An 18316-nucleotide genomic window follows, 5' to 3' on the forward strand; every position below is an offset into this window, starting at 1 on the left:
GGAGATGATGATGATATTGTTGAGTGAACATTGACAAGACGAAAGCGCGGGGGACGTCTTTATTCTGGTATATCGTCACTTCCAAATAGCAATTATGCCCTTATTATAAAACTCTCCTGTAAAAATGAAAAGAAAGCGCGTGTTACTTGTGGGTCTTGTTAATTATACACTTTTCCATCTCCACCTCTCTCTTGATTTTTCTTCGGGTAAATTACTGGTCGTAATGGTTCGTTATTTGAAAAATTATAAATTTAAATAAAAAATAATTATGTAATTCTTAGATGCTGAGGTGTAAAATTATTATTTTATCCTCATTGATTTATTTTTAAAAAACAATATTTGAAAAAATATAAAAAGAAATTTGAGGGTGGGTAAAATAAATAATCTATATGGCATATTGATCCATAAAAATATTTTAAAAAAATTTAAAAATTCATATAAAATTATAATTCATAATCCAAAAAATACATTTTTGCTAATTCACCACGAAAGTAAAATAGAAACCTAACTAAGACTAAGACAATGAGTTTGTTATTAGACGGACATTAAAATTATGAGGTATTTATAGTGTTCTGAACAACGAGAACATCTCGTCGGGACACAAACATGGGGTGGCATCCTAGGAGATGACATTTATATCATGAGATGGGATTAATATGTGATTGATAAATACGCGACAAAATTTATGATTAATTTTTGATAAATTAGTTCAATACTTTGATGGATTAAAATTGAGATAAAAAAATATATTTTTATTAAATTAACCCCCCAAAAAGGAATAAATGCCACAGGTAGATCTTAGCTTCGGTTAAACACATCTTAAAATTGCAGTAATCAAAAGAACTAGGTATTTTTTAAATTTAGTGAAAGTTAGGGGACCATTTTAACAATTTCTCCTAAAAATCCAAATACAATGGACAAAAATAATTTAGGGCATTTTGCTTATTTCAAGAAATTCTATTCCCCGGATTTTTATCTCCCAAAATGCTTTAGAATTTCACTCTTCTCATCTCTAACAATACTTAATTATTTAATCATCAATCTTTCACCATTAGGAGCACTTCTCTCATACCTTTTATGGTTATATATATATATAGCCCCTTTCATTAGAGTATGGAAGAAAAATATTGACGTCAACAAAAAAATTACATTAATTCAATTTTGTCTTTTATTTAATTTTTTCATATATATACTTTTTTGTACTTATAAGGGGATAAATGCAAAAATCTATATGAAATGAGGTTAATATTATTACATATTTTTCCTTATAAGTATAAAATTATTAAATGAGGGGTGATTGAAAACTATTTAATTTTTTCGCTAACAATAATATTTTTCATCCGAACAATAACAAAAGGGGATGAAGTATAAACAGAGAATATTTAGAAGGACTATAAGTATAATTTTGAAATGTATTTGGAGAAAAGTGTAATTTCACATTTTTAATCTATTTTGTACTAATAAAAAATATATATTTCTACTCACAAATAGCGGTTACTTACATCGTTACACCAAATTACCAAAAATATCATTTATATATTTTTCAACTACCCCTACTCAAAATCTTCTTCCCATCTATATATCCATACAAATATATAAAAAAAAAAAAATCTTTTTTTACTCACAAATGGCGGTTTGTGACACCCACGACACTAATTTTATTTTTTTTAAATAATACCCTTAAGTTAATTTTTATTTATTTATTGATTTTTTAAAATGTAATATATTGGTTTATATATTTTAATCATATGTATAATATATTTTTAAGCATATTTTATATACATGCAGGGACGGCGTGCCATAACGACTAGTACTAATATACAAAAGAAAAAAAATTATTTTGTTCGTCCTTTAATTTTGCCCCCTATTAATTTTAATCCTGTAAGTATGTCCGTTATCTAATTAGTCCTACAAATTATAAAACTGATAGTAAATAATCCTTCAGATGTCTGTCGGAATTTTAGTTTTTGGACGGAAAGATGACACGATAGCCGAGATGGATAAATTTTTAAGGGTTTTAATCTTAGGTGGCTTTGGAAATGAGTTGGAAAATATATTGGACTTGTTTTTGGAGGGAATAAAAACTTAACAAAATTAAATTATATAATTTATAATTATAAATTAAAAAAAATAACTACCCACCCCCTTGGCATCTTCGTTCCCACCCCACCTGTTGTCGTCATCGCCACCGATCCTCCTTCCCACCCCTTTAGCATCTTTGCTCCCTCCCCCTAGCTCGTTTTTCACCGCCACCGCCAACCGTCCTCTGCACCTCCCTGTCGCCCTTTGCTGCTCAGACCATATCAAATTTGGGCGACACCGTCGCCTAGGGATAAGGAAGGCGTGGCGTGGCGGTCGCTGAAGACAATGATTGCAGCGATGTCATCGCCTTCATCACATTTAAAAAAGTAAAAAAATAATTATAACTTTATTAATTTAATTAAAAATAATTAAAACGATTAAGTTTTTCTAAAGATAGTTAAAACATATATTTGAGAATTTTAAGAAAATTGATATTTTTTAAATTTATAAAATAATATTAAAAAGTATTTTACTATTATTTATAGTAATTAAATAGTATAATTTATTAAAATATATTTTATCAATATATGTGGCATAACACGTAGACGTACAGGTGGACAAAATGTTGGATATTTCAGTAAGTATCTGCCACGTTGTAATTTTTAGATTAAATTTAAAATACTATTAAAAAATTCAATACAAAACCCTATATCGAACTTAAATTAATTATTTTTCAAACTTACAGGACTAACTAAATGAGGGGCATACTTACAAAATTAAAACTAATAAGGGGTAAATTCAAATGACGAAAAAAATATTTTTTCCTAAAAACAAAGGTCCTTCATACTCACAAATGGAGATTAATGACACCGCCGCACCAATTTTGTGTGAAGCAAAAATTTCTTTCAACCAACAAATAACTAACTTATCATTCAACTTTTAGAATTTTACATTAACTGATAAATTAATATTTTAAAATTTTATATTAATTGATAAAATATTATTTATTATACACATAAAAATCACGTGCCACAACAGTTAGTATATATATATAAGAGACACCCAATACATGAAGATTGGAGCTAGGGATTAACATATAATAGGGCAGTGCAAATAAAAAATTGAGTGTTAGGGATGCACATGTAGGGGTTGCAATTTAGGTTAGGATTGGTAGGTCCAATTAGGGATGATTAATGGATGGGATTAACATATTTTAAAGTGGTTTAAGTGGATTGGATTTAATTACATTTTATTACAACATGTGTATTATATGGGTTTGGTCATGAATTTTAAATGGTCTATTTCATTGGGTTTAGTTTAAACTATTTTTTTTTATAAACATGATAATATTATATGATTATATTAATATTCTAACAAATTAAATAATTAAACAATATATTAGTTCGATTAGTGCATCAAATTATGAAATAAATTCTAATAGATTCACGTAGAGTGACACGAACATTCACACTTCCGATATGGGACTTGAATCCATAATTTTGAACTTATTCATAGGACCTAAGTCTTAATCACTCTAAGATATCATTGGTAAAACTAAAGTTGAATTAGTTGTTTAAATTTAGGGTAAATTACATTTTTTCATCCGAACTATATATATATTTTTATACTTACCATCGATTTTTTTTGTTTTTTGTCAAATAACCATATCAACTTTATAAAATTTGCACATTAACATATATATAACCATCTTTTTGTGGATTTTTCTGTCGAAAAAGCATCACATGTTGTAGATGCATACATAAAAAATATCACATTACGTAACCCTTAAATATCACATGTGCACTGCATATAACGTTTTTTCGGCAAAAAAATTGGTTAAAAAACAGTTACAAATGACAAAATAAAAAATTTCATAAAGTTGAGATGGTAAGTTGATACAAAAAAAAAAAAAAAGTGTAGGTGCCAAAATATAAAGACGGTAATAATAATTCGAATGAACTTTGCAACGAATCGGTTAAATGTTTCGTTGTTAAATTCATTAGCGAGTAAGTTTCTTATAACAAATAAAACATATTAGCAACGAATTTAACTAGAATTTTTCTTGTTAATCAGCTCGATGCTGATCATTTTTCATAACTATTGAGTCATATTCTTGTAGCGTGTATGGTGCAAACTAATCATGATTCTAACATATATGTCTACCTGTCTTCAATAAGATCAGCCCCCATGATCAGAATTTTTTTTTATACCGAAACTGTTTAAACATTTACACTTTTAGCCCCAGAACTTCATTTTCATCAATTTTCAACAGCAAAGTCATTCTTTATTAGTTGCATAATGCACACCAACCGTAGTCACTGCTCAACCAAATATTACTTTAATATGTGGGAATCATCTTATTGAGGTCGTCTAAAACTTTTCGAGCAATATCTCGAACTTTCAAAAAAGTTTTAAAAGCCTCACTTTGAATCAAGGTCTTTGAGATCTGACCTTTAAGGTCCATTAGATTATTTTGATATTAATGACACACGTGAAATCGTACCTTTTTCTATGAATATCGGCTATTCAACAATCAGATACAACTCTGGCTACCTCTTATATCCTGTTTTTTTTTTTTTTTTTTTAGTATTCATTTTCGATCACTGATTTTAGCATTTTAAGGCCAACGTCGGGACCATCCCTAGCATGGTTCTAACTACAAAATAAAAAATATAACATAGTAGCAATTAATGTATTTAGCCAATAGAAATTGTTGTGATTCCTTTTTTTTTTTTTTTTTTTTCAGTATTCATTTTCGATCACTGATTTTAGCATTTTAAGGCCAACGTCGGGACCATCCCTAGCATGGTTCTAACTACAAAATAAAAAATATAACATAGTAGCAATTAATGTATTTAGCCAATAGAAATTGTTGTGATCTGATCAAGAAATCTATTTCCGCAAATACAATTGTTATGTGAACTATAGCAACAAATATTTATATGTGATTTGAAACTACTCATATGTTGATAATTTTATCGGGCTAATAATTAGAAAATAAAAATAAAATGATCAACACATTGCTAATTATTTTTTTATTATATAGTTACGGATTGTCTGTTATTGTTTGTTTTTATCTGTATTATAAATATAAATATAAACAATATTTATAATAAAAATCACAAATTATTTACAATGAATATAAATAAATAAACTATTACTCTACTTAATAATGATTGGATAAAAGATCTAGTGATTGTTGATTTAATAAAATACGTCGGATATTGCATGCATTGATTTATTGATAATCGATTAATCTATTTATACTATCTATCTATATATAGTACTATTAAAATAAAATAAGATTGAGCGGTATAGAGTGACTATGTTGGCGTACGTTATGACTAGCAGAAAACGACAAAAAATTGATGAAAATGAAGTTTCTGGACTAACTTTGCAATTTTTTTAACATTTTTAGTACCCAAAATTTTTTTATAAATTGTGGGACCAAAAAAGCAGTCCCCTCCTTTGTTGATCAAATAAGCAACAATTGAGGGTTAGCGGATTTTTCACTTGTCCTTGGGATTGACTTTATAGACTTTTTTAATAGTTTTAGGATCAAAACAAGAAAACTCGTAAATATGAGACTGAAAAGCGAACTGTATCTCTTTGTGGGACCAAAAAAGCAATTCAACCATACATGCATGATAGGGATTCGATCTAGTACTCAAGAACACGAACATGGAAACATTAAGCCTAATGTTAGTGTTTATCGACTCAATCGATAAAAAAAAAACCCTAATAAATAGTTATAAATTTGATTATATACTAATATTATAAGAATTGCATTGGTAAATTTTGGTGATATATCTAAACAAAATTTGCATCTGATTCAAATAAATTAAATGGAAAAAATGCAAGCAACCCCACTGCAATATTGCAAATGAGCAAATTACCTCCCTATGAAAAAAATAGCAATTTATCGTCCTTATATTTTTTTTAAAACGAAGTAATTTACCTCCTTAGACATGCAGGAAGGTAAATTGCTCCATTTTAAAAATCACAGAGGGATAAATTACTTTTTTTTTTTAATAAGAGATAATTTGTTCATTTATAATATCATATGAGATAAATTGTTGTTCGCTCTAAATTGGATATACATAGATGAATCAAAGTGTAAGAAGAGTAGCATAAAGGAGTAGATTCCAGGTATCAGGGACCCCTGGAAGGCACCAGTGTGTGCAGTCGATGCCTATTTTCCTAAGGTTCCCATAAACCCAAGGGTGGCCGTCAGCCCTAAACCCCGACATATTATTGATGTCCAGCAAGTGAACCGGCTTCTTCATGCTCCTCAGCACCTTCTTTAGTATAATGTCCGCCTGATCCGACCCTCCTCCACCCTCCGCCGCCTGCTGTTGTCGTCCCCAACACTGTTGTGCATCCCAATTACTTGCGCTGTTTTTACATTATGAGATGGAAAGTAAAGATAAATCATCACTCAAAAAACGCAACATATGTAGTATAGATAAACGAATTTGAAATAACAATTTGAATAAAAAATCTCATATGAAAAAAAAAAAATAGCAAATGATCTCTCTAACGGTTTACATAGGGGGTAATTTTTTGGGTGAATAACAATTTACTCTCTTGTGATATTCGAAATGAGCAAATTACCCTTTATGAAAAATAAATAGCAATTTACCTACTAAGGAAATAAATTGATACGTTTTGAAAAACACAGGGGAATAAATTGCTGTTTTACTTTTTATAAGGGGGTTGTTTGCCTATTTTTCAAAATACAGGTAGGTAGGTTACAATTTACCCGTAATTTTTTTCATTTTCCAAACATAAGGGGTAAATTGTTAAAAAATCATAAAGAATTTTTATTTATTTTACATATAAGGGGTAAATTGCATTTAACTCGATAAGAAAACGTTAACCCATACCTCAAAATTAATGTGCTAAAAGTCCATCTAAAAATTTAAATAAATCCATCCTGTGGGCCGAAAGAAGAATTGCATTTTTAGAGGATTAAATGTATTTCTGGTCTCGAAACTTAGGTCATTTGACGTTATCTTCTTTTAACATTCTATAGTAGTATTTTGGTCCTATATCTTTTTAACTTTGACAATATCAGTCCTTTTATTCGCCGGATTCCACCTCCACCGGTGAGAAGGCTGAATTTCGATGAAAAAAAGGACTGCAATCGATAAAATTAAAAAGATGAATGCTATTTCAAAAAGTCGGACAAAAGTGTCGACAGAAATGGGCCAATAAGAACAAAAATCCTAATTTTAAAATGTTACGTGAGAGACATATGCATTTTTTTTTACTCAAAAAAAAAAAACTACCTTAAAAAGGTAAAAATCAAAAAAATTAAGAAGATGACGAACCAAAATGCTATATTAAAAAGGTAAGGGACGAAAACGCTAAATGACCTGAGTAACGAGATCAGGAATCCATTTCAACAAAATATAGATACTACTTACTTCCAGTGATCAGGAGAAACACCCTGAAAAAAGACGTTAATTTTGTTGGTATCCACTCTTTTGTCTATCCATCTTGACCAAGTCCTCAGTGCTCTCTCATACGCCTTCAACCTGTCCATGTCTTTCCTCTTCACTTTTCCATCTTCAATTACATCCCATCTGCCATAAATTAAATTAAAAAAATTAAATTAAATTTTTGAAACTTACTTTTTTTGGGTAAATTACGCGAACACCCCTTAAGTTAGGCCAAATTATATAAGCACCCCATGTATTTTACAAAATTACAACTACACCCCTTAATATAATATTTTTCAAGAGGTGTTCCTGTAAGTTTTACTCACAACTATAACTTCAGGGGGTTTAGCTGTACGTAATTTTGTAAAAAGTAGGGAGGGTTTGTGTATTTTAACTTAACTTCAGGGGTCAATGTAATTAACTCTAATTTTTAATAAATAAAAAATAAGAAATAATATATATATATATATATATTTAAATATAATTACGGCTGTTATGTTCCAGTGTGAAGCCACCAGTGCCAGGTGTTGAAGATGAGAATATCGGCGTGGAGCCATTGGTTTGCGCTGGCGGCGACGGAGTTGAGTTTCAGCACTTTTGCTGCTTTCTCTGTTGCAATGTCATGTCGACGAGCGTTCCGCATGTACATCAACGTGATGTTCAATTTCTGCAACATTAAGCCAGTGGTGGGATACATGCATGATTAAAATAATATAACATTTCCAAAAAAATAAAAAATAAAAAAGACATTCGATGCGTCGGCATAATTTAAATATTTATTAATATTAAATTATATAAAATAGATTATTTTAAATAAATAAATATATATATATATATATATCTGATGAATCGAAGGGACAAATTATTTCAAAACGAGATAAGTGTATATAAGGGCATTTTAATCTCTTCAAATTTCGTTCGGAAAAAATACGATTTATCTGTTTGTAAAATGAGCAAAAAATTCTCTCTAAAAAAAATAGCAAATTATTTCTCTGTATTTTGAAAAATGAAACAAATTGCCCCATATTTAAAGGGTATAATTTGTTAATTCTTTTTTGGGTTAAATACAATTTACTCCCTATATTAATGAAAAAATGCAAAAAAACCTCTGTGAAAAAATATAAGTGCAATTCACCCCTTTTTGACTTAACAAATGATGCAATTTATCTCCTTCTATAAATTGACGGAGGGAGGTAAATCGCGTCATATTTTAAATCATATGGGTTTAATTGCACTTTATTTTTTTACAAAGGCTTTTCTGCAATTTTCTATTAACACAGGGGGTAAGTTGTATTTAACCCATTCTTTTCTTTCACAGGATTTTTTTTTCTTTTTTTTGCTCATTTCACATATCATAGGAGGTAAATTGCAGTTAATCTATTTTTGTTTACGAGAGATAATGACTCTGGCCCGGCCTGGACGGAAAATTTTGATGCCGCTCATATTGATTTTTATCCACATGAATTATGAATCGACGGATTAATACATGTTGTAATTTAACGCTTCATAGCTAATAATGTGGGTACAAATCATATGGGCAACATTTCAAAACATAACTTGCAAGGGAAAAATGAATATATATATATTAAGAAAAAGGGATAATCACACTGTTCTCCTGTGAAGTTTTGTGTTATTACACATAGATTCTCTATAGTTTAGAAAATTACATTTAGCACCGTCAAAATTTGCTTTTCTCTAACAAATAAGTCCCTCCATTAATCAAAATCCAAATAATTTGTTGATATTAACAAAAATAAAAAATAAAAAAAGATCTATGTTTAGTCCCGATTGATTTATTACAGGCTAATAAATATTTTTATGATCAAACTACCCCTCATACGTCTTCACGCATTCATGCATGAGATGAGGTATATCTTCACCGTTATAAAGGTAGTTTATTCATAAAAAAATTAAGCCAGTAATGAGTCAATCGAAAGTAAACATCAATTTTTATTTGTTAATATCAACAAATTCGGTGAAATTTTGACCAATGGAGAGACTTATTTGTTAGATAAAAACAAATCTCGATGGTGCTAAATGTAATTTTTCAAATTACGAAAAGTTTACGTGTAACTATACTAAATTTCAAGGGAGGATAGTGTAATTATCTCTAAGAAAAAAAGGTAAAATTACCGGAAAGAGAATGGTGGAGAGGAGAGCGGTTTTAGCGGAGGAGTAGGGAGCGCGCGGATAGGCAGCACGAATCATGCACCCCAACGACTCCCACTGGTTCAGCCCGATTGAGTCCCCCACGAACATTATGCGCTTCCCTCTTACCCTCCTCCCAAACTCCCTCCCATCCCACCTGCATCATAACCACATATTCATAATTGACTTTTATAATTTCTCACATACAAAATTTTAATTAATATATATATATATATAATTAATGTAGAATTTAAAAAAATATAATAATTGACTTTACGTACATATATCAATACTATTTTTTTTTAAACTTATATAATTTTCGGTATGATTATTTTTATTCTAGCTCAACACGTGTTTTCAGAAGTGTAATAATTTTTTAAAAATTATAATACTTGACTTTATATACGTGTTTTAATATTATCTTTTTTTGAAATTTACAATTTTCAGTATGATAATTTTTATTTTAGCTCAACGCGTATTTTAAGAACTGGTATAATTTTTTAATTGAACGTATCTATTATATATTTTCTATTATTTTTGAAATTTGATCTGGGTTGTTCAATTCCGACCAGAATTCTAAAATTATTTAATTATCAGTTAAAAAGAAACTAAATTCATAAAATTTTGCATGATGAAATCTAATTGATTGGTTTAATTTTACCATAAATTTTGATTTCTTCTTTTTTAAAAAGTTCAACTATCAAACTAAATTACAAAATAAATCTTCATAAATTACAAAAATAGCAGAAATTATTTTTAAATATCCTAAAATACAACAAATTCACATGTTTTTAGAAAATTAGATCGCAACTTTTTATTCCTAATTATATTCATAAAATTACAGAAAAATTGAAATAAATTTTCGAAATTACATAAATATATATTTTCTGAAATTACAGAAAAAAGCACAAAATTTTTCATTGCTTTTTACTATTTTTGTCTCACGAGTTATCAAGTGTATGATTTTTGTGTTGATTATAATCATTTTTGTTTAATTTGTATTTATCATTTTTTCATGAGTTCATGAAATTTTTTGTGTTACAAGTTTTTATTGATTTTAAAATTTTTTATTACCAATTTTCGTTTCATGAGATCATGAAAGATTGAAAAATTTTCATTGTCTTTCTATCAATTTTGTTTCATAAGTTCATGAAATAAATGATTTTTGTGTTAATTACAATTGTTTTTTTATATTTTTATTTATTATTTTTTATGGTTCGTGAAATTTTTTATGTTCGAAATGTTTTTAATTTTTCTATTATCAATTTTCGTTTCATGAGATCATGAAAGATGGAAATTTTTTTCAATGCTTTTTACTTTGTATTATCAATTTTTGTTTCATGAGTTCATTAAATATGATTTTTGTGTTAATTATAATTATTTTCGTTTAATTTGTATTTATCATTTCTTATGACTTCATAAAATATTTTATATTCAAAATTTTTATTATTGATTTTTAATTTTTTTTTACTATTAATTTTCGTTTGATAAGATCATGAATGATCGAAATTCTTTTTATTTATTATTTTTAATTTTTCTTTGACGAGTACATGAAAATATATGATTTTTGTGTTAATTATAATCATTTTTGTTTTATCATCTCTAAATTTGCCTAAATTTTATTAACAAAATTTTGAATCATATGTTAATATATTATTAAATTCATACTTGAATTTATTATTAAAACTCGTATTTATTATATCTGATTAAACCCTATTTTACACAAACATTGAGTGTGCCACGACCGCTAGTCAAAATAAGAGCCCATGTAGAGTCGGTCGTCGACCAGAGATTTTTATATTCATTCACAATTATAATTGAATTAACAAAACAATATATGTATATATGTATATATATATAAATACTAGCCGTGTGTATACTGTTTCTACGTGCAGATAATAAATAATTTTTCACGTTTTCAAAATATATTATAAATAAGAGCAAAATAAACAAATCAGTATGTGGAATGAGTTAGTTACTTTATTAGTTGAAGGGCATTTTTGATTTTTCAAAAAATTAGTGTGACGATGTCATTGACCGCCGTTTGTAAATATGAAAAATATATATGATATGTATCTACAGTTGGAAATAAAAGAAAGCAACAGTTACCTGGGTAAGTTGCAGTTCTTGGGCTGCCATCTGTACTTCTGATAACGGCGATCCGGCCGTCCATTTCTCATGCAGCTGAACTGCTGCAAGATCAGTGGGCATTTCTCTACGTCGTAGAGAGGATACGATTTGTCAAAAACCCAACTCCCGTCGTATAAATCGCATTTCTTGTGGTGATTTTTGAGTTCAACAACTGCGTTTGCATCAACTGAACTGAGAAGCAACAGTGTAACTGCAAGAACCGCAGAAAGTGGTGAAGAGCAAGCACACATATCTGAAAATGGAAGTGTAGAGAGAGAGAGAGAAAATGGGATTAGCTACTAATTAATTACAGTGATTAAATAGTTATGATGATGCAACTGAGACATGGGTTAGATCCAAGTTTTAAATGATTATTAATGGACCTAATTAATACTCATTAATGCAGAATATATATGTGTGTTAATATTAACGTGTAAGTAATCAAGATTTCGCAGCGTATAACATGGGCGGGAAAATTTTGGGAAAAATACAAGCAACCTCTATATAATATTGCAAATAAGTAAATTATCTATCTATAAAATATATATATATATATATATAATATTTAATTCGTTAAGTATGCCCAATTTTAATTTTAGTCCTATAAGTATGCCCATTTTTTATTAACTCCAGTAACTTGCAAAATTGATTAGTTTTAGTCCTCCGATTGATTGGATTTATAATTTGCGCCGGAAAAGTGACATGGCATGACACCTAGATGCGTTTTTGTTGATTTATAATCCTATGTGTCTAAAATTATGATGTGGAAAAGACGTTGACCATCTTTTGTGCAAGTTTGGAGAGAAGAAAAGTCACCTTTCTTCCCTCCAAAAGATTGTCACCTTGTCTTCCACATCATAATTTTAGCCACATAGGATTATAAATCAATAAAAACGTATTTAGGTGTCATGCCATGTCACTTTTGTGGCGCAAATTATAAATTCAATCGACCGGAGGACTAAAACTAATCAATTTTGCAAGTTAGTGGAGTTAATAAAAAACAGACATACTTATAGGACTAAAACTAAAATTGGGCATACTTAACGGGCTAAAAAAATAGTTTTCTCAAAAAAAAAAAAAACAACAGCAATCTACTTTTCTATATTTTTTAAAATACAATAATTTACACCACTGTGTTTTTTAAATGAAGAAATTTACCTCTACGTTTAGGGAGGTAACTTGCTTCGTTTAAAAAAATATGGAGAAATAATTTTTTTTTTCTCTAAAGAGATAATTTGATCATTTACAATATCATATGGGGTAAATTGAATTAAATTATTTTTTATTTCATAGTTTAGGTCTGTACGCTTTTAGATAGCTTACTGATCCCATACCTTTAAAATATATTCACTTCCAGTCCTCCTAATAATTTCCTGTGGGAAATTGACGAAAAAAAATACGTGAAATCATGTGGCCATTTTTTTCTCAATTATAGAAAATAACGGTTACCTGACTTGCATATAATTTTTTCATCAATTTCACTACGGATGGTAAAAGGGTTGAAAATGACACTTTTGCGAATTATAAGACTCTTTTCTAGAATTTCGTAAACAATGGAATGAAATATACTGAACTTAAGTTACGGGACAAAAAATTTTTAAATATATTTTTGGTCTTATAATTTTGGCACTTTGACATTTTTATCTTTTATCTTTCAAGAGTCACAAAATAGTCTTGTTAACTTTTTGACATTCCACGGTTTTGGTCTGCTGTGTTGGATATTACAAAATTTGTCGGAATAGATTATCAGCCCTTGCCATTTGGGCATTTTTATCTTGTATCTTTCTAGGAATTGCAAAAGAGTACTGTAACTTTTTTACATTGGCAATTTTAGTCATTGCGGTGTCAGATTTTGCAAATATTGCCTGAATAAATCATGCGCCACGTCATTTTTTTATTTTAAATTTTCATCTATATTGGCAAAAATAAACCAACCAGAATAAAAACTCCAATTTAAATAAACCACGTGAGGCGCACAGGATTTTTTCCAGTGACTTCTGCAAAATTCGATGCCGACAGTATCAAAATTATGAAATGTCAAAAAGTTATAGGAATATTTTATAATTTTAGAAAAATAAAGAATAAAAATACCAAAATACCATAATTACATAACCAAAAATATATTAAAGTCGGAAAAAATATATAATTTCCGCACATGACAGCTATGTGACATCGCAGTTCTCGTAATATTTATAGCATGTCTCCCATGTTTTGGTTTGTAATATCTTAGTTATGGTCGTACGTAGATGCTGTCTTCTTTAATTTGTTTATTATCAATTCTGATAAACAAACTTTTAAAATTCAAGGTACCACCTCCATGGCAGAACTTACTGCAACAAAAGATAATATTACACTAGAAGAACAATAAAATTTAATCATAATTGATGCGTTCAAAAAATATATAGGTTTAATAAATATGAATTATTATTTAAAGATTGGATCGAAACGGATGCAAATCCTGAAGGAGCGACCTGCAAAAAGGGCGTTAGTACTACGATGCCCAAATTAGTATTGGATTTGACATTAAATAAAACCAAAAAGTAAATAAATATGATTGAAAATCGTGATATGGTGAATAAAGTCGGTGAAAAGCGTAAGAACACGTGATAACATACTTATAGAATGTTCAAAAAATATTTAGAGAGTGAGAGAGACGTCAAAGGGGGTGTCCCCCCGTGTGGAGGAGTAAACCTGTATTTATAAAGGGGAGTCCCCCATTTGCTGGGGTGCATCCCACTCCCGAGATTCTTGTGGAAGTTGGCTAGAATGGTTGAGATAAGAGGTAGGTAATCCTTATATGCAACTGGATGTGGATTAATAAGAGTCTCCTTCAGTTTAGGAAGACCCCTCGCCTGCAAGAAGTCCTAACCGCCAGGAAGTCCTCCTTGCTTGTACAAACTTCTTTATTTCGGGAGACCCCTCGCCTATAGGGAGTCCTAGTCGCCAAGAAGGTCGTCCTAGGACTAATGTGGTCCAAGGTGACTGCTGACACCTGGGTTGATGAGGTGTCATGTGGGAGAGTGAGCTGCCACGTGTGTGGGCCTTTTAGGCCGAATGTTTTGGCGGACTTTGATCATGATCCTAGTTGGAGGATGTCCTGAGCCTCCTCCCTTCCTCCTGGACTTCTTGGGTTGTTCGTTTCTTTCTTCTTTTTTGGGCTGCTTGGGCCTCTTTAGGCCAGCCTATTTTTATGTACATCAATGATTAAAAAAAATAGTTGTTGTAAATAGTCGTTGATCATGACCATACAATAGTTGTTAGCCATGATATTTGCAAGTATGACTAAAATATTTGCCATGGCTAAGACCATGCCAAAAATATTTTTCATGGTGAATAAACTTACATTTTACATCAATTTGGTTTAACCATGATTTATAATTATTATTTACTACCACGGCTTTTAGTCTACAGTCATTTTAAAGTATAGGCAATACTATTTTTTCCTACAGCTAATGACTAAATATCAACTAACAATTTTTACAGTTGTCACTTATATATTGAGAAAAATACAAACAACCTCCCTGTAATATTTGGACAAATTATTCCTCTATAAAATTTTTTTTAGCAATTCGACTCCCTGTATTTTTCCAATGTAGCAATTTACCCTCCCTGTACTTTTTAAAACGAAACAATTTTTATCTCCCTATATACTTCATTAAGCCCGTTGCATATTACAGGAGAATAATTTTAATCTTATTAGAATATAATTATTAGTGACAAGAGAAGTGTACAAAATTATTACTACTACTAATAATAATATATCTCATTAAAGGAAAATAATTACATCTCAAGTTTAGTGTGGGAGACCAGCGGAAGAAGCGGTCCTGTAAGTATATTTACCAGAAACTTTATACTAAAATACATGTAATTTCATGCAGATTCATCAGATCACAAGATCCAGTGCAATAACAATAAAGATTTAAAAATATAAAATTCAATTCCCCCTATGTACATAATTAATAAGATGTTCTGCTACACTGATTTTATATTCAGAATGACAGTATCAACTATTTTTATCAATTAATTTAGCAATTAAGGTTGTTTAAAGTAAGGATCAAAGAAGTAAATTAAATTAATGTAATCCACTAGCTAACACAAAATATTTTATCTCGGCCCCTAGAAAACAGGCCATCTTCTTCCATTTATTATTGCTTTTTTATGATAAATTGTAACGGGCTCTTTTGAAATTTAATTTAGTAATAAGTATTTTTTTATAATTTAAAAAGTTACTAATATTCTAATAAATACCCACTACAATGGGTTGTCATAATGGAGTGTTTGTTAAAGTATTTATAATTTTACGGGGGTAATTTTTCAAACAACGGGGTGGTATTTGTAATTATCATAAATCATAGGAGCCCGTTGTAATTTGTTCTTTTTTTATTTACTAGTTGTCGTGGCATGTTATTCCTATTTGTATATAATTAATAAGCTTTCACCTTTTAAAATATATTATAAATAAGAATAAAATATATAACTAAGAAAAAACGCACTATAAGATAAAATAATATTAGTGAGAAAATATCAAATGACAATTAAGTTACAATCATTTTTGTTATTTTACTATATAATTACTAGTGACAAAACTTATGTGTAAAGTTATCACTAAGTAAAATTAGTGATACATCTATAGTGACAATTTAGTGACAACACAATATAATGAAACAACTATGTATTGTCACTAGATCGTTACTATAGACGAATCACTAATTGTGTTTAGTGACAACTTTATGCACATTTTTTGTCACTTGTTCTTATTGATAATAAATTTTACAAAATAATAGTAATTATTAAATCATGAATTCATTATTGTGATTGATATGCCCCAAAGTGGTTAGCCCAATTTACGCCATACCTACAAGAGCTCAATACAAACCAAAGAAGCCTAATGAAGCAGGAGACCCTAAGAAAGCCCTAAGGCTCCCCTTCAACTAAGGCCCAAGAGGGGGTCCGTCGACCCAAACCTAATTCCACCCTGTCCGACAGAAGGACGTTCACCCAAGTGGCGACAAACTATTCGGATAAAAAGGTGAAAAGGACGCACGTATGGCCAACTATCCAAGGAAATGAGTATATGACAAGTAGGTCTCCTATTCATCTTGATCATCCTCAGCCAGGACGTACTCCATTAGACTTCTCCAACTAATACTGAATTCTAAGGAGGCTTATCTAGAGCAACCGCCTCTCCAACTCCCTTGGGGACTTCGTCTATGAAAGCAGACTTGACCTAAGTAATATTTCTATCACATGCTCTAATCTTGATTATTCTCTCAATATAACTTGTCCCATTTCTATGCCTTTTTTTTTTTTACATTTATCATTCTACGATTGTATTCTAAAATGCTAATATTTCTTTTGCAAGTCCCCGTTTCAAGCTTGCGAAGGGATTTGGCTTATAAGATTTGAAGTTCACGGATCGTTCCATACATGGGGCTTTTGCATGCATCAAGTGGCGCGGTCTGTAGGAATATAAAACTAAGACGTGAAGATAAATGGAGATCCCAAACAACAAGCTAAGCAAGCAAAAAGGCTGTGCAAACATCTAGGGACACTCAACGCTCCAGGTGGTGGCAGAGACACCTTTGGCCCCTATTGGACCAACAATCAGTAGGATCTTCCAGGCACACCGAACCCATGGCAAATCGCCCACGTAGTAGTAAGTCGTTGTTAGACACCTCATTCGAAAGGTTACCACTGAGAGTATTGGAGAACATACAACAAATGGTCATTTCAGTAGTGCGAGAGCAATTTATGACTGTTACTCAAGTACCTTTGATGGCTCCTGTAGCAGTTGAAGTACTAGGTGAGGGAGAGGCACCCCTGGTCCAAAGGCCAGTGACTCACCTAGGGGAGCAGGGCCAACCCCTAGAAGGGGTGCCCCCTCAATGGATCACTCACCTAGGGTGCTTGTAGAAGTGGCTTCAAGTCGTCTAGTACCAAGTGATGGGAGTACTGATGGAGGAACAACGAGGCATTCCTTTGACCGAGGGGGGCATGGTGGATGAGCTTCCTTTGAACTGTCGGACCCCTGCCATCTTGGAGTATGATTGCACCACGAACCCCCAAGAGCATTTGCTGTTGCACTATTACACTGATAGGATCAAGTGTCGAGTCTTCATAACCACTTTTGCTACGGTTTCCCAGTAATGGTTTAATCAATTGCCGATCGACACAATTGGGAGTTTTCAAGAATTTTTATCCTTATTCTTGTATCAATTTTCTAATAGTAGGAAGTATTGGAAAACAAAACTCAGCCTCTTTGGGATCCACCTGAAGCAGGGGGAGTCCCTAAAGGACCACCTCCATCGTTTCAATACAGCCGCCCTAGAAGTGCCTTCAGCCACTCAGGAGGTCAGGGCTAGACCTTCTCCCATGGACTATTGGAGGGAGATTTCTTCACGTTTCTGGTTAAGAAACCTGCATTAAGGTTTGATGGGCTCTTAGCCAGATCGACAAATTACATTAATATGGAAGACGCGTAAGCTTCCAAGAAAAAAGGACGAGCAAAAAAGATGAAGGGTTCCAAGGAGGAGGGATCTTCCAAGAAATCAAAATCGGAATTTCGGGACAAA

The 18316-nt window shown here is 30.8% G+C and overlaps 2 protein-coding genes across 2 annotated transcripts; both read right to left on the minus strand.

Moving 5' to 3' along the window:
- On the minus strand, positions 6132–7570 carry LOC105177055 (protein trichome birefringence-like 38). The gene is made up of 2 exons (XM_011100079.1): positions 7452–7570; positions 6132–6417 (listed from the first exon to the last, which is right to left on the minus strand). Exons 1-2 carry the CDS (start codon positions 7568–7570, stop codon positions 6132–6134), a joined length of 405 nt encoding a protein of 134 aa, XP_011098381.1.
- LOC105177056 (protein trichome birefringence-like 43) lies at positions 7960–11995 on the minus strand. Its single transcript, XM_011100080.1, has 3 exons — positions 11724–11995; positions 9600–9771; positions 7960–8133 (listed from the first exon to the last, which is right to left on the minus strand). The coding sequence occupies exons 1-3, from the start codon at positions 11993–11995 to the stop codon at positions 7960–7962; spliced, it is 618 nt and encodes a 205-aa protein (XP_011098382.1).

The sequence above is a fragment of the Sesamum indicum genome, linkage group LG14, assembly GCF_000512975.1.
Source record: "Sesamum indicum cultivar Zhongzhi No. 13 linkage group LG14, S_indicum_v1.0, whole genome shotgun sequence".
NCBI lineage: Eukaryota > Viridiplantae > Streptophyta > Magnoliopsida > Lamiales > Pedaliaceae > Sesamum > Sesamum indicum.

Excerpts from the sequence above, each read along its gene's own strand:
- LOC105177055 (XM_011100079.1), bottom strand. The coding sequence starts at position 7,570 with ATGGACAGGTTGAAGGCGTATGAGAGAGCACTGAGGACTTGGTCAAGA. Across the intron at positions 6,418-7,451 it reads GTTTCTCCTGATCACTGGAA|CGCAAGTAATTGGGATGCAC; the intron begins GTAAGTAGTATC and ends ATGTAAAAACAG.
- LOC105177056 (XM_011100080.1), bottom strand. The coding sequence starts at position 11,995 with ATGTGTGCTTGCTCTTCACCACTTTCTGCGGTTCTTGCAGTTACACTG. Across the intron at positions 9,772-11,723 it reads AAGAACTGCAACTTACCCAG|GTGGGATGGGAGGGAGTTTG; the intron begins GTAACTGTTGCT and ends GTTATGATGCAG. Across the intron at positions 8,134-9,599 it reads TCTCCACCATTCTCTTTCCG|AAATTGAACATCACGTTGAT; the intron begins GTAATTTTACCT and ends TTAATGTTGCAG.